Here is a 16,863-nt window from a genome sequence, read left to right as displayed (position 1 = left end):
TAAATGGACACACAGAGCAGAGGTAAAGAAGTTATTTTTCCCAGGTACTCTTGAATGCAGGTTTTTGGGAGAAAAATAGTAAACCTGAATGATCGCTCATTCAGACAGTTCTAGTCTCCTGACTTTTAATAAGATGCTAGGCACAGTCTGAGCCTTTCAGAAACTAACTGCTCAACAGGAAGTTTCACGTATTTTCTCTTTGCTTCTTATCTCCATGTGGTGGCTGTTGGCAGGGGTGATGGCAAAGAATGCATCTGTCCCTGTTCCTGTGAAGACAACAAAGGACAAAAGTATTTAACCACTGGGAACTCAGGGGTTTTTATTGCACCTTGTGACCACTCAGAACTGCCAAGCCATCAAGGACAGGGCTCTCTCTGACTCTACTCATACAAAGCCTATGGCAGAATCTCCACTAAGCAAGTGTGGCACTTGTGGCGGGCATCCCAGTGCAGGGCTGTGTGTCTCCCACGGGTGATTTATGAAGCAGGTGTTTTTCTCCATCTCATGGGCCTTGGGCAAGCAAGCATGTAGATGCAAGCAAAGTTTAGACCAGGAGCAGGCATGGGTCAAATTCAAGCTTTGCCTTTGCCCAGCCTGGAAAGAGGATGGGCAGGTGCCAGTTCCCTAGCATGAATCAGAAGCCAGTCTGAGACTGTGAAATTCTTGGCACCGAAAAGGACTCAGGCCCTGCAGCAAAGGTGAACACAGCACGTGTTGTGTGCACAGGGCTAGAAGGCTGCAGAGGAAGTGCCAGGAAAAGGAATTTAGTTGACTTGAGGAAAGTATATCTAATGCAAAATGCCAGGACTGGTGGCAGGACTCGAGACAGACAGCACTTATTTTCTGTAATATAGCTCCAACTCTGTCATGAGCCAGGCACCTCAAACCTTCCACTTCAGTTCTCCCTCTCCCTCAGTTTAACCACTGGGATATAGGAACTCACCCTTACTTAGCATTGCTAACCACTTCCTACCCTGAACCTGCAGTCTGGCAAGCTTCTTGACCCAGGGCTATACTCTTCAGGACCATGCCTGCGATGATAGTAGAGATGTTGGGCTCTCACCTCACTCGCATGGGGCACTGTAGCTCATCACTGTAGTTTCTTCTAGAAGATGAGAAAAAAAGTGCTGTTAAGATACACATGCCAAAATATCACTAAAACAACCCAGCATTGTGCCTCTGCTCCTAGGAGGGGTGTTCCCTCAGTTTACAGGCCATGACTCCCCTCTGCTATAACACGGGAAGCCACTGGTGTGTGCAGCTAATCTGCATTCACCCAAGTCATGGGGCTTATGGTCTTTGGAAGCCATAAGTCCCAAACAGCTCTGCTACAGTTATGGATTCCTCAGTTTCTGAAGCAGTAGCAATCCCTGACACATTTCCAGCATTTCCATCCACTAAAAATCCCAGAGAACAGACAACAAGTTGTTCTCAGTGTCATTCTTCTAAGGGGGCCCTCCCTCTTCCAAGTCATCCCCTCACTATGTTCCCACTGCTTTTTCTTCTTCCCACAAAATGAGTGTGCAAAAGCAGAACTCCTTGATCCCCTCTTGTTAGGAGAGGTAGACCCTAAATGGATCTACAAGCCAACTTCAAGCTTGCAAGTTCTGGGTCCAGAGAAAAAAATATCTACCATTTTGATACTCAAGAGGATAAGTCCATCACTAGGGAGCTTCTAAGGGGTAGTTAGATAAACATGTCAGGGATGGTATCATGTTAGATCTAATAGTTTCCGAAAATATCTTTCCAGTGGTACATTTGGGTGATTTTGTCAGTACAGCATCTGAGCTCACCTGGCATGTAGTAATCATAGATCTTGATATTGGCTGGCTTACGATCCTTCACTTGCATGTCCTGCTGCACCAGCAAAGTGTAGGTGTGAGGCTGTCTAGTCAGCTAAGACCGGGAGATGGAAGGATTAGAGCTAGAACCAAAGTCCTGTAAGACAATCCCTTCCACCTACTCTCACTGAGGCTCCATGGAGACCTCACCGCTATGACAGATGTTTTCTGCTTTTCAGTCCATCTCAGAATTATCTTTTACTTTACATGCTGTGGCCATCTTCCATTTTTCATCACCAAATATAACTCAGCTTATGAGAGACACCAAATTCACAAAGTCAATGTTCATTAGGTATCTAAATGTAGCACTAGTGTTCCCAACCAACCCCGTGTTCCCATCCAGCTCTGCTCTGAGCTCCTTGATACATCTTGCCTCATCCTTATACACAGTCCTGTGACATCATCTCTTATGCTCCAGTCTCACGCAACCTTCATCATCAAGCAGATCAAAGTAAGGTGTGGGTGAACATCTGCTGGATGGTGGTAATTACATGACCTGTGTTCCACCTTGTGCTACCTGTCAGCCTGAGCTGAAATCTTTCTCTGTGCTGCCTTTCTTCTCTGTGCTGTAGATGTAACAAAAGCAGCATCTCTGCAAGTCTAATGAGTTCACATGACATAACCTGCTTACTATATGAGGCTAGCTTAGCTCAGCTTATTGACAGCTGGCGCTGAAGAACCAGAGAAATGTAGAAGCGTTCCTTGGAAATTCTAAAGTTTTTAAATTCGTGCCAGGTCTTGGTTTTGGGGCTGCTTAGGTATGCATGTAGCTAGAAAAAGGTTGGAGTTGTTGCTAATCTGCTGATAAATGAGGCTGTGTAGAGAGCACTTCTGCTCACACAACCATCTGGTTTAATATTGAGTGGTCTTGGCAAACTCCGTGAACAATCCTGGATGCTCCCTACTGCATCCAGGCTGCATTCAGGCTTTCTAAGAATTCAGGCATGTTTGACTTTACTAGATGGATCCTACTACTACTCTTAGTCCTGATCAGACACTGTATAGACTTTCAACAGTCTCTGAACAGTGCTAACAAGAGAATTAGCCTCATTTCACTCAAGTTAAGCAGTCCTGTATACAGGCACTACACTGAATTACTGCAGGCTGACACAACACACATCTATGGGTCAGCAAATGTGACTGATATGTGGGAACAACAGCTCTGAATACTTGAACCAAGATACAAGAGTAAGCTAAAAGCTATCTGCCAGTCCACAGCCCTTTAAATGATGATAATAGCCTAAATTCCACTCACTTCCTCCAGGTAGAGAATTACTCGGTCAGCTTCACTTTCAACTTTCTTCACTAAAGGCATTTTCTTTAGCTGCAAATAGGTGAAAAATGTAAGAAAGACTCTGTCAGAAAGCAGAAATATTCAGGGATATTTGTCTTTGTGAGAGCATGGGCAAATTCCCATGGCTAAGGAAGATCTTGGGGTAGGGGAAGGAAAGGTGTGGCTTTGAAGAGACTTTGGGTAAAAAGATTTCTTGGGAAGCAAAGAACTGTGTTTCTCTTCCCACAGGAATGGTCACAGTTCTGCATACAATCCTGCATGATGGACGTCCATCACTGTTCCCATCCCAGCTGGACACACACTTGCAGTCTCACCTCTTCCAATGAACCTGCCACGGGGCTATATCCAGACGGCAGCTCCACTTGGATCAGGACCATGTTGGTGGACACACGATTCCCTGTGTAGCTGCAGAAGGAATGCAGGGGACAGCACTAATGTTACTTTCTGAGCCATAATCTCCAGATACTCCAGCCCAGCTTTGGTATTTAGGTGGAGAGATCTGCCTTTCCTTCCAGTGTTTCTCCTGTAAGCATAGCTGTTCCTGTACTGTAATAAATCTTTATGCTTCCCCCGATCCCTCTTTCAGTTGTGCTGAGCCAAGGAAAATAAATTCCTTGGAAGGCTTCTGGAGTTACCTTCTGTAGGTATGGCAGGGAATATCACAACCTCCCCCTGCTCTCTTGGTAGTTCTGTCCCAAGTGATGTAGGGATACAACAGAGGAGAGTGATGTGACAGCCAGCCAGGAGCAGAGAAGCAAAGACTTAGGAAGTTAGCAGCCTGTCCCACAGGACCTTCACATCACTTGTGTTTTGAGACTTAATCCTGGAATGGGATGAGACCCACAGACCTTGGGAGGACTTGTGGTGACTGGCATTAGAACAGAATAGGACTGTAGCTCTGGTCCCTTTTACCTTTCACTCAGCTGAGGAGAGCATAGTTAAGTGAATAGGAACATCTTAGCACTTGGGCCTCATGAGTGAAGGGGAATCCTGGCCATCAAGAGACCAGTGTGGTGCCAGAAGTCTCTTAGCACAGGGGAGTCAAGGGGCAACTGAGTGTCTCCTACCGAGCATGGATGGTGACAGGGAACTGGGTGGCATGTGGTGTGGTGCACTCTGTCTGCACAGACATGGCAAAGGTGATGTCGCTCCTCAGTGGAGGAATGTGGTACCGGAGAACAGCCTGTCATGACAGAAAGAAGATAGTTGGCAGAGAATAGCAGTTGTTTTTTCTTTACTGGAGAGTATCCTTGTCTATTGTTTGGCTGCTGTTCGCTGTCTTGCACTCGTGTAGGAGAGAACTATGTGGCAGAAGCGGAGGGTCTGCTAGTGCTCTGCTCCTGGTGGTGGTCACTGGACTTCTTGGAGGAGAGATGCAGCTCTCACTGGCTGGAGATGAACCAGTTTTCGTTTGGGGAATTGCTGTTCCCTTTCTGTTGGATCCCAGCTACACTCCTACTAGCCTTGAAGCCCAGATCCTTGCAAGTCACTGTCTGTTTTCAGCGTTGACTAAGTAGCAAGGTGAGAGGTCCCCTGGCTTTCAGTCCTTTTCCCCAGACAGACCTTTTCTCCCTGGAGAAGGAGCTTACCTGCAGGAAGAGGCATCCATGGCCCTGCACACGGACAGTGTAATCTCGGGGAATGACTGGCAGCTCCACTGTCTGCAGCAGGAGGCGATTGGTTTTGTCTACTCTGATGTTTTGGTAGAAACCCTCAGAGGAGAGAGAAGCCTGAAGATCAGGGCCATCCTTGCTGAAGGTCTTAGTTGCATACAGGGCTAGAGCTTCCAGAGCAACCACCGTGTCCTGAGGAAAGAGACACACTTTGGGCAAAATAGGATCCCTGCTTCCTGTGCTGAGTCATTAGCCTTTCCCTCCCTCACAGTGCAGCTGCAGCACAGTAAGTGTTGAACTTGGACTTTTAGCATGGGATTAGCTCAGAGAAATATAAATATTCACTGTTTCCCAATTTCCAGGAGCTATAAATGCATACATATTTTTCTTATTATTTTTTTATATATATGGGCTGTGCTAGAACCCATTGCTCTCACAAACTGTAACTGACGGCAGGTTCTATGCTGATGATGGCTCAAGGGGATTACCTGGGTTGAAGCAAAGCCTCCATAAGGGTTTTGCTGCTTGATGAGCCAAGACACAATCTGGGATGCCTTCCTGATTTCATCTGAAGACAAACTTGACTTTGAAAGGTGAGCCATGAGGATACTAGATGTCAATTCCACATCAACAGATGGAGCCCGAGACCAATATAGGGAGCCTTCTTCCTGTTTAGACTGTTGACTCCAGAACAGTTGGCCATCTAGAGGTGGAGTGGGAACACTTATGGAGTGTGTAGCTGTATCTTGGAGTCCTACTTAGGCCCTGTGCCTAGGTACATTGGGACAAGGTATGGGTGCGTATCTCCCTATTTGCCCCCCAAACCCTGTTTTTCCCAGTAAAAAGCCAAGGCCTACAGCATGTGAAGGAGCTTCACAGCATCCATGAAGCTCTCCTAGTTTGAATGAATGGAAGGCCAGGACTGTGAGGTCATCCATGGAGATGTATATAGCCTGTGACAGCTTGGTAAACAGAGGCTATCCAAACCTTGAACACCCCACAGAGCTCTGCTAGTGCCCCCCACTCCTGCCTTCCATTCCCTTGGTCATTCAGTCCTGGGATCTTCACACAATTCTGCCAATGGCCCTTCCACCCCACAGTCTTTGGTACCTGATATTATGGCAGCCTTATCCAGTCTCTTGAGGATTTTCTCCCTGAGGGCCTTATCACCTGCTGCTGCAAAGGCATTTGCAGCTAGTGCCAGGCCATAGAGATTGGAAGTGTCAGTGTCAGCATTGACCAGGTCCTTTATACATTTCAGAGCTTTCCGCACAACTGGGTCCTAGGATACAATTGAAAGCTGACAGGGTGTGTAGGGAGGGAACACAGCTTTGATGCATGCAGAGGAGGGTGGAAAAAGGGACAGGACACACGGGGAGGAAATTGGCAACGTACCCCTGTGTGCACAAAGGCAGAGTGCCAGTGCACTGTCTGCTGAGAGGCTGCACACACAGCCCGTCCCTGCTACTGATACTCACAGAGCGTGGCATCCCCGACTGTATGAGCGCTGTGATGATCGCCGAGCTCAGCCCCAGCCCTTCCTCCACTGCACCCTGCAGCCACCACAGAACAGAGAAGAGGACAGCTGCCGTGAGAAAGGTGAGAGAGAAGTTTTCCTGTGCCTTCTGCTCCCTGAGCAAAACCCAGCGCAAGCAACACTGCTAGTCCTATACCTTCTGCTAAGGAAGTGTCAGGGCTGGTAGCTACTCTTGCAGCTCCTGCTTACGAGAGCACTTCTCACCAACTCAAGCTCCTCTGGGAAGCTGATCACCTCCCTTTTCTGAACACACTCCCCTTTCCCACCCCCTACAAAAGATTTTCAGTAACAGGTTTCAGTGCCATTGGAAAGTGATGTTGCCACAACAAGGTGGCACCTCACTTGAGGGCCAGGACAATGGCAAGGGTATGAATCATAGAATCATAGAATGGCCTAGGCTGGAAGGGACCTTAGAGATCATCTAGTCCAACCTCCCTGTCATGGGCAGGGACGCCTCTCAACTAGATCATGATACTCAAGGCTCCATCCAACTTGGCCTTGAACACCTCCAGGGAGGGGGCAGCCACAACATCTCTGGGCAATTTATTCCAAAGTCTTGCCGCCCTCGTACTGAAGAATTTCTGCCTAAGGTCCAATCTAAATCTATTCTCCTTCAACTTAAATCCATTTCCCCTTGTCCTATCAGTGGACACTCCTGTAAAAAGTCCCTCCCCAGCCTTCCTGTAGGTTCTCTTCACGTAATGGAAGGCAGCTATTAGGTCCCTCCAAAGTCTTCTCTTTTCCAGACTGAACAATCCCAGCTCCCGCAGCCTGTCCTCGTAGCAGAGGTGCTCCAGCCTCTGGATCATCCTTGTGGCCCTCCTCTGAACACGCTCCAACAGATCTATGTCTCTCTTATGGTGGGGGCATTAAATAAAAGATGTCTTTTGCAAGGGGAAGTAAAAGGTACCATTCTCTTCACTTAGAGGATTAATTATCTGAGGTCTTGTCCACTGAACTGCTGCTGCCTCCAGTTTGGTGATACTCTCTGGAAGCATGCACAAGTGCAGTGTTTCTGAGTGTATAGGGCACGTTCCTGGCAAGGTGAACCTCAGATAAGTGGATGTCATCAATCTCTATTGACTCCATTTCTGACTCTCTCTATACAGGAAGAAACTCTGAAGGAAAAAATGGCATCTCAATAATGGGAAAGAAAGCTATAACAGTTTACCAAAGGAATAACACAGAGCTTTAAAACCTTTTTTTTTTTTTGAGGCAAATGTTAGCTTTTGAGATAGGGCTATATCAGAGCATCTCTTCAGTTCCTATTCACATATCATTAAATGCAAATCTCCGCCATACATAACTTTAAAAAGTGCCACTATGTCGAGTGCAGTGCTGACAACAACGACAACACTGAGGTCACAGGTTCAATTCCCACTCAGTCCCCATGTGTTGCCTGGTCTAGTCAAGAGGTGGTGTCCCTGCCCATGACAGGGAGGTTGGATTAAATGATCTCTAAGTCCCTTCCAGCCTAGACCATTCTATGATTCTGTGATTCTGTGTCTAAGCACAACCCTGAGCATCACCCAAGGGTGATCTTGGGTACATCAGAGCCAGAAAGTGAAGGAGCTCCAAGGTGCCTAATGAACAGCCAGGACATGTCATACCATCAGACCATTGTTGAAAAGCTTCCCCATACTCTTGAAGCAGCCAGATGGAGTCTGACTTTTAATCAGGGCATCAGTAGCATCCTTTATATTCTGCTCATCTATGTGGATGAAGTCCCGGGCTTGGCTGAAAGTCTTGAGAACAAGGGCAGTAAGCCTAGATGCAAAAAAAAAAGGAAGAAGAAAAATTGAATTGACCCAGTCACTGATCCCCATTTCCTATCGGAGACAGGGTCTCTGTGTCATCCCTGGAAAAACACCAGCAGGCCAGAGCTTCTGGGCAGGTAGAGAATTGGAAGCAATGAGTTAGATGCTCTTGAAGCTTGAGCTCAGATTCATTTGCAGCAAGAGAGAAAATATTCACTGACATTTCAGTGCTACCCCAGAGCTCTACCAATTCCAACAGGATGCACTTAAGTGATTTAAAACCAGGAGAGGTGTATTTAATGAGCTCACTCATCTCCTCTCCCAATTCTATTTGGGCACAGAGCACTCTGGAAAACCTGGAAAGAATGTGTCTTTGCAACCAAGTTTTCAGAATCAGCCTCAGTTGGGATGCCCAAGCACAAAAAAATCAAACAGAGGTACCTCAAGTCAATTCATTGCCACAGGTCTCTTCCAAAAATCTCAGCAGTAGTATCAGTTCAAAACTTCACATCTCCAGGCTCCCTCAGTATCCCCAGACCAAAATCCAAGCCAGACTGCACCTGATTGGGTCAAACTGTTTTTCTTCACCTATGTCTGGATATCTCTGCTTACCAGGTGTTCCCTGGGTCACTTCCTTCCCCAAAGGCACTGTATGAGCCATCTCTGTGCTTGTACAGGAGTTGCTGCTGATATCCTGTGGGAAGAGGCTGCGGGTAGTGAAGATGCTCTCTGTCTACCATGTTCTCAAAGTTGACAACCTGTCCTGCCAATCCTGATGATCATTATAGAGAGCGTGGTCTCTGAGGAATTCAGCAAAGGGCTTTCAGAGGGGTGTTGTATACCCCTTGTTCAGCTGAGACACAGCAGCCTGATTTTTACTGCTGTAATTATCATGGTGCCAGGCAAGTGATGCTGCACAAATCCTGCTCAGCACCAAGCCTCTGATGAGATCCCCACCACACAACCTACTGACCTATGTCACCAGCTTAATGTTCCAACAGGAGCAGAAATCCACTCACCGCTTTCCAGATAGCCAATTGCCTTCTGTTTGATTTCTGGAGTCAGTTGTCCTGTTTCTTCAAGGTATCGTGTGATGAAGACATTGGGGGCAAAATGAACCATATTCTGCTCACCACAGCCACTGGACATCTGGAGGAGCTCATCTATGTTCTCTAGTGCTGTCCCCAAAATGTCACCTGTAGGACAGGACCACGGCTTTGGGAGCTTTACATATTCTTGCATGTAAAATATTTCCGGTCTCACTGATTCTCCAGATAACTCACTAAGAGTGGTCTCAGTTCACCTCTGCTCTCACTGGAGTGACTTTAATGTCTAAAGAGCCCTATAGAAAGAGTGGTATAGTACTTGTCTATCTTTCCTTTGACTAGCGGAAATGAAATTATACATCCCTCTGGCCCAGCATAACTTGGGTAAGAGAGATGGGATGCTTCTCTGGAAGACATAAGGACTCAGTATCACATTTCACTGTACACATTCCCTCTTGTCACTCTGTTTGCTAAAGCAAACATGGTGGAACCAGAAGAAAAATTTTACTTTTGAAGACGCCCCTAAATCTCACCTAAGAAAGAGATGTGGGCTCTCTCCGACCCAAGGACCCTGTTGTCTGGCATAATGAAAGTGATTGTCTCTGAAGCTGAAGTTCCTGCAAATGGCAAAAGCATTAGAAAAACAACAGGCAGGAGTGAGATGGCAGACCCACAGACATGCCCAGGAGATAGTGTAAACAAGTCTGAGATCACCTTATCAGCTGGTGAAGTCAACATTCAAAACAGAGGATGATACAGTGATCAGAGTACCCACTACTGAGTCCCTGTGTTGTGGTTAGGCAGTGGCTTCGTGCTGCCAGGAGCTTGTAGTACTGGTTAGAGCTGAATGTCTTTGCCTCCCCAAAAAGCTCCAACACCCCTGACTTTCCTCTCCTTGTGCACCTCCAGACAGTCCTAGAGCTGCACACACACAAGACTGCTTCTGTTTGGTCTCCTTGCCGTGTGTGCATGTTCAGCTCCAGTGGTAAGACAGTTCCTATCTCCAGGGTACCTGCACCTACCTTTAGGACACAGGAGTGAGGTGTGGGTCTTTTCCTCCAGCAGTCCCTCTGCCTGGTGGGAAAAACGCTGGTCAGCTTAGGGAGCGGATCAGTAAAATGAGATAGCAGCTGTGCAGCAACTCACCTTCCTGCAAGCACCTCTTCCATCCTCATGGGCCATGCAAAGGGCAGCAGGGATATGTGTGTCAACAGTGAAGTTTCACTGGGAAGCAGGTTTCTAAGCTGCTCCATGGCCTTTGTCCCCGCTGCCCTGCCAGCAGGCAGTTCTGACATCTCTGTCCCACTGAGTGGAGGTGCTCAGTTCATGCCTCAACCCAACCTGCCCTTAGAATCACTCCTTGGCAAGTTTCTCTGAGAAATGTGCCTACCTGTCCATCCGACTCCCTTCCCAGAGCCACCCACAGGGCTCTTTTGAGCCTGACCCAGTTCCAACTTCACCAAGACACTGAAGCATACTCTGACCTTCACCAGCAGGTGTTTAACCACCATGTCTCTCCCTCCAGACTCTGGCACAACAGCTGCACTCTCAGTGCAAATGTCTTCCTGCTCCATCACCTCAGCAGTGACAGTGAAATTCACCTTCCCTAAAGAAGAAAACATCAAGAGGCCAGTTGGTACATCCATGCCTACAATTTAGTTTGCTCAGCCTAAGGCTGCTCACTCATGCTTCACATAATAGGCCATTCTGCAGCCCAGCTCGGTTTCCTCAAGCAGCTCTGCCAGTGCCTCCTACTCCTTCCCCTCCCTTGTCCCCTTACCTAATTTTGTAGCCTTCACATCCCAGAAAAATGTTTTTGCTGTATCAGGACACAGACAAGCAGTGAACTTGACATTTGCATGCACAAATTCAAAATCCCTGGAGTCCGTTAGGCTAAGCTGGAGCTAGAGGTGAAACAAAAGGCAGTTTGGGTTACAGAGCTGCTGCTGTGTTTTTCCTTTCAGCACCTTGATCTGTCAGTCAAGATGAGAAGCCCAGGGTGAGTCTGATGATGGCCCTGTTGCAATATCTGTGAGATGCCAACAGGCCACGGACATTGCAGTCCTGTAGGGTTGAGCTTATGGGGAGGGATAACCCAGACAAGGGATGGCTCTGCACGGACCTTTGTGAAGAACTTCCTTGGTGTCTTTTGCCCAGTGCCTGAGGAGGCAGTGCCTTGTTTGGGTCTCTATCAGTGAAGTACTGTTACCACACACCCCCCTGCCCCAAAACAGTCCTGGAGAGAGCCACTCACCGCCATGCACTGCTTCAGGTAGCTGAAGACTTTGACTCTCAGGGGAAATGACTCTCCCCGGAAGACAGAGTAGGGCACTATGGGTTCCACAAAGAAGGGCTTGAAGCTCCGCAGGCCGGTGGTCTCTGAGATTCCCAGCCCATGGCTCTCTGAGGTGCAGAAGGTCATAGCTCTCCAGTCTGTGATACTGTCTGGTACTGTGACAGCTAGCTCAGCAGTCCCTGAGTCACTGGGGAGAAAACAGAGTGGAAGGGGTTGTCCCCATCCCTGTAAAGATTCCTTGAGGGAAGACAAATGCAGAAGGACTACAAACTGGAAGTGTGTGTGAAGGTGTGGGGAAGGACTGAGAGGCAAATGCAAGCAACATTTGCTTCTGGACAGTGTTGCATCTCAAATTATTGGGTTTTGTGGGCATACAGGGCTTGCAAGGGTCCATGTTATACACCAGCCTGTGTCAGGGAGTACCAGATGACACTTCCACCACACTCCCACCCAAGCTCAGCAGTCATCACTATTAGTGTCACTTATGGATCTACATAGGCAAAATGGAAGATGGTCCCTGCACTGAAATGGGCATAATCCAGCTAAATGAGATAGAGAGGTAGAGATTTTACAGTTTGAGAACATTGGCACATGGGAGAACTAAGGAAGCTGAGATATGTAAATAAGGGGAGAAAAGTGGATGCTATGTAACTTCAGCAAGGTCTTTGACACAGTCTCCCATAACATCTTTGTAGCCACATTAGTGTGGACTGGACAAGTGGGTAAGGTGAGCAGAAAATTTTCTGGATCTCTTGAGGCAAAGGATGGTGACACTGGTGGCTGATATCTGGGACAATAATACTTAATGGCTTTATTAATGACCTGGATAATAGGAGAGAGGACATCCTCAGCAAGATTATCAGACTAATCTTGCTATATATTACAGACTATGTCTTGTTGGGGAGGGGTCCCTGATATGCTGAAGGGAAAGGTTGCTATTAAGAGGAACCTTGATAAGCTGGAAAAACGGGCTTAAGAGTGGGCAAATTCTGTATCTGGGATGGAATAATACCATATCACAGTACGGCTAGGCAGTAACTGGCTAGTAAGCAACTTTGCAGAAAAGAGGGCTGGAGATCCTGCTGGATAACAAGTTGAGCATGAGACATCTCATGTGCCTCTTACAGGAGTGAAAGCTGTCTACTTCTGGACTGTGTTAAGAAGCTCCAGCCACTGCGTTGAGAAAAGCTATTTTTCCCCTGTATTCCTCCATTGTGGGACCACATCTGGAGTACTTTTTGCCTTCCAATATAAGATACTGACATACTTGAATGCATGCAGGGGAGGACTACCAAGATGATCAGAGGGCTGGGACATCTGATGTGCAAGGAACGAGAGAAAGAACTAGGGTTTTCCAAACAAGAGGTAAAGACTAAGGGAACATATTTCAGCTTTCTAAAGCTACCTATTGGGAACATGTAGAGATAATGCAAAAGTCTCTTCCGAGGTGCATAATAGTAGGATGAAAGGTAAAAGACACAGGTTGGAACATGGAAAATTCTGACTTGAAGTAAGAAAAAGAAACACCATGAGAATGGTCAAATGCTGGAACCGATGCCTGGATAGTTTGCGGATTTCCATTCTTGAAGAGAGAGAGAACTGGACTACAACCTTATCTAACTGGACCTGCCTTGTGCAGGACATTGAGCTACAGACCCTAAAGAGGCCCCTTCCATCCTCTAGTAGCCTGTGATTTTAAGTTCCCCAGGATCATTTGGAAAATCTCAAGCAGAACAAGGAACCGAACCAATCACATAGAATCACACAGAATGGCCTAGGCTGGAAGGGACCTTAGAGATTATCTAGTCCAATCTCCTTGTCATGGGCAGGGACGCCTCTCAACTAGATCAGGCTGCTCAAGGCTCCATCCAACTTGGCCTTGAACACCTCCAGGGAGGGGCCAGCCGCAACATCTCTGGGCAATTTATTCCAAAGTCTTGCCGCCCTTGTACTGAAGAATTTCTTCCTCCATTGTCCTTATCTACTTCTTCACACTTCCTTTTCTTTTTTTTTTTTTTTCTGTGGGCACAGAAGGCAATAACGCCCTGGCTCTGCTCCTGCCAATCCCCTCTCTGCTCTGACTGATAGGAGGTCTGGATCCATGTGGGGCCACAGCCCATGATTACTCACTTGATGGGAACTAGAGTCCAGATGAATGTCTCTGGAAACCAGGTACGTACTGGCTCTGCCTTGCTACCCATATCAACGTGCTCTGACTCAGCACGTTCAACAGCAGCTTCCGGGTTCAAGTAGTCCAAGTCTGCCAGCTCATCATAAGCTATTGGGAATACAAGCATTCATTCAAAGGCAGAGCAACTGTGAAATCAGGATACAGTTCAGCTGGAAAAAGCTCAATTCTCCATCCCTCCCACTCCCACTCCAATCCCCCTTGTCCTCTCCAAGATGCCCTCAACCTATTTTGCTATTATCTTCCAGTAGACAACCCAGGAGACCAAGTGGATTCCAGTATGTATGAGCTCCCCCCTGAGGAACTCTGCCTTCTCATGCTTTTGCCCTCAGCCCCTGCGGAAAATCCCAGACACTACCCACTACCAATCTTGGTTCATTCTCAGGTTTCCAGCAAGACTTTTGCTAGTCTTACAAACAGATGTTCCTTCCTGACACAGCTGCCTTACTTCCTCCCTTGACCGAATTATCTTCCTGCCTGCCAGGAGGTGCTTCCAAGTAAGCTCTTCCCATGCAGCCACCCCTCTGCCCCTCCAGTGCATTGGACGCACATATCCATCAGCACCCATCCCTTCTTCCTGGGGTGCACATCTCCTGTGCAGCCTCTCACTCATCTCTGGAAGCCATCCCCAGTTCCTCAGCACACTGCATGTTCAGCTGCCCTTGTGCAGCCTATATGTTACCCATGATTTCCAAAGAAACAGGATAAAGATGTACACATGTACTCGTAGTAGAATTCAGTCTGGGTGTGGCACTCAATTGGAGACTTGATTTTAAGGCTGGTTAAAAACGTTAGACCTGCATTCTGGGGGAAAGAAGGGAAAGGAAAGAAGGTAGATTTCAGTGGAAGGAGTGGTGTGCCTGAGAGTCTGTCTCTGCCCCTGCCTCCCAGCATATCCACCACCCTATGTTGTTGCACCTCAGCCTGACCTGTGAATTTATATAGGGAGAGAATGCAGAACCACCCTGCTCTCAAAGCCTGGTCCTGGGCCCTTGCACCAAAAGAGCCCCTCTCCAGTCAGGACTGTGGGGCTGACCACTGTCATGTACATGCCCACAAACAAAGTCATTTTGTTGGCACCACAGTTTGCTCCCACCCTAACTCAAACTTGTTCTCCTCTTTCACCTGCTTATTCTCATCTTTCACCTGCTATTCCTTTCTACTCTTCTTTTCCTCCTTTCCCCAGTCCCCCTTTTCTCTCATGTGTTTTGCTTATCCAACCTCCAATTTTCTCTGACTCAGGCTGATACTCCTCTCTCCTTCCAACCCTTATAAGGTCTGAGGGTATTGAGCTTAGGTTAAATGATTAGCTGGGTTCTAGGGATTTGCCTGATCAGTGGGAGTTAATCAAGCTGGGAGCATGGAGTGTCAGAGATCTTTTAGTTTAGAAGCTTGCTGAATTCAGAACCTGAACTTGCCAGCATTTACAGAAAAGAAAATCTGTGAAGCTACCTAGGGCTGACATGGGACAAAAGGGCTCAGCTCTGATATTTCAGGTCCTGGAAATTAGATTTACCTTCAGCAGTTCGTAAACATCTGGTTGGGACACTGCGTAAGAGTATCCGTTGTACATGAATGGTGACATTGTTCCTGGTGGAAGGGTGGTTCCTAGGCTCTTGTGGACAGAGCAGTAGTCACTATAATAGTCTGTGAGGGTGCTGGGGTGCTCCTGAGAGTAGCTGAACCTATTGTACACCTGTAGACAGAGAATGAAAATAGTGCAGGTCAGTGTGAGAAGTGGGAAGCTTTAATTTCTATCCAGATATTTTCTGTGACTGCAAACGCAGAGTTCGATTCCTGCCTGCCACAAAAGCCCAGCCCCGAGTATTTCTAAGCTTCATAGTGAGCCTCCACAAGTTTAAATGCATAGCACCAGAGGTGAACATAAACCCTTCTGGGGTACAGCTGCATAGCTGTGGCTACTTCCAGCTCATAGGTAGTATTTGTGAGCTGAGTGTATACAGTGAGGACATCTTCCCTGTAAAAGTCATTACATGGCTTCCTGTCAGACTGAAGGCACATCCTGGATCCACCAAATCAATGTCAAGAGGCAATTCAAGGGTGCTTAGATCCAATGAATCCCAAGTCTAGAGGAGAAATAAGACCATTTCACTGCCAATGCACCACTTACAGTCCAGTCTGTGATGGAGGGACTGCCTGGTTCATGTGAGCTGTAACAAAGACATGAAGCCTATCACACTTTGGGCACTTTTTTAACGTAACTCTTCTTCACTGTAATAAATTTGTTCAGGACATGGAAATCTCTGCTGTCTGGTTGTCAAAGCACCCTAAGTTTATCAAGTATGTCACTTGGGGCTGTACTTGGGGATGACAGTGGGTTATTCTATTAGATCCCTCTATAGAAACTGGAAATTTTGACTGCTGTTTGATGCCGACCCTCATTTTTAATCATTAAGCCATGCTCTGTCTCCATTCAAATATTTACTGATGTATCCACTGTGCCTTATTAACCAGGGCCTGCAGCCAGATACTCAAAAGGCATCTCTCCAATATTAGCAAGGCTCAGCACTAAGGTGACTCACGCTATCCCTGGATAGCTCAGCTTCTGGCCTCAGGAGAAGGATGCTCTGGTCTACAGCACGGATGCTACATAGGGAGCCTGGTGCAGCCTGCAAATGGAGGCGGACAGCCGATCCTGGGAGAGCCACTGCTTCTGAGAAGCCGAGTTTCACCTGAAACAGCAGAAGAAAGAGGAACTGAAGACATTGACAGAGTAAGAAAAGGGGAGGCTGTGGCTATGGTATTCTGCTGGACTTCTATTGCCAGTTTGACGTTAATTAGATACTTCTCAGCCTACCTGCCTTTTTATGTTTTGTGCACTACTTACTTGGTTTTTGAAGCACTTGGAGACTTTCAGACTGAAGGTGTCAGCTGCCACTTGTCCCTCAGGGAAGGTAGTGTAAACAAAGAGGGTAGCCATGGGTGGAATGAGGTCAATGGGCAGAGTGACATTGAAAGCCCCAGTATACTGACCTGAAGGAAGAAGGAGAAATAGAAAAACTACGGGAAGAGGCAAGGATGCCTGTCTCCAAGGATTACAGCAGCAACATGCTCATCTTCTATAATACTTCTGCACACTTATTTGGATAAAAACTATTCTGCCATGCTTCTGTGGAGGCCACAGCTAGATCAGTAGCTGTGACTTTACATCATGATGGATCTTGGCAACAGTGCGCACTTTGAAGTGAAATGACCTTTCACCTGAGTCCAGCAAAAAGATTCTGTGAGTTTTCTTGGAGGTCTCCCGTAACTCCTGCTTGGCAGTTAAGC

General features: G+C 47.2%; 1 protein-coding gene across 1 annotated transcript; it reads right to left on the bottom strand.

Moving 5' to 3' along the window:
* Positions 1 to 171: 171 nt before the first annotated feature.
* On the bottom strand, positions 172 to 16,566 carry LOC104280706 (alpha-2-macroglobulin-like protein 1; the record flags this gene model as incomplete). The annotated part of the gene is made up of 21 exons (XM_009878443.1): positions 172 to 266; positions 1,794 to 1,896; positions 3,097 to 3,165; positions 3,450 to 3,540; positions 4,203 to 4,318; positions 4,725 to 4,940; positions 5,237 to 5,451; positions 5,859 to 6,030; positions 7,896 to 8,052; positions 8,655 to 8,736; positions 9,062 to 9,238; positions 9,622 to 9,705; positions 10,111 to 10,162; positions 10,573 to 10,694; positions 10,869 to 10,992; positions 11,343 to 11,571; positions 13,515 to 13,662; positions 14,289 to 14,376; positions 15,089 to 15,268; positions 16,116 to 16,265; positions 16,421 to 16,566. Coding segments are annotated over 21 exons (2,816 nt in total), but the record flags the coding sequence as incomplete, so codon positions are not given.
* Between the last annotated feature and the right edge of the window lie 297 nt (positions 16,567 to 16,863).

The sequence above is a fragment of the Apaloderma vittatum genome, unplaced genomic scaffold, assembly GCF_000703405.1.
Source record: "Apaloderma vittatum isolate BGI_N311 unplaced genomic scaffold, ASM70340v1 scaffold8991, whole genome shotgun sequence".
Taxonomy (NCBI): domain Eukaryota; kingdom Metazoa; phylum Chordata; class Aves; order Trogoniformes; family Trogonidae; genus Apaloderma; species Apaloderma vittatum.
This window is presented reverse-complemented; position numbering and strand designations above follow the sequence as displayed.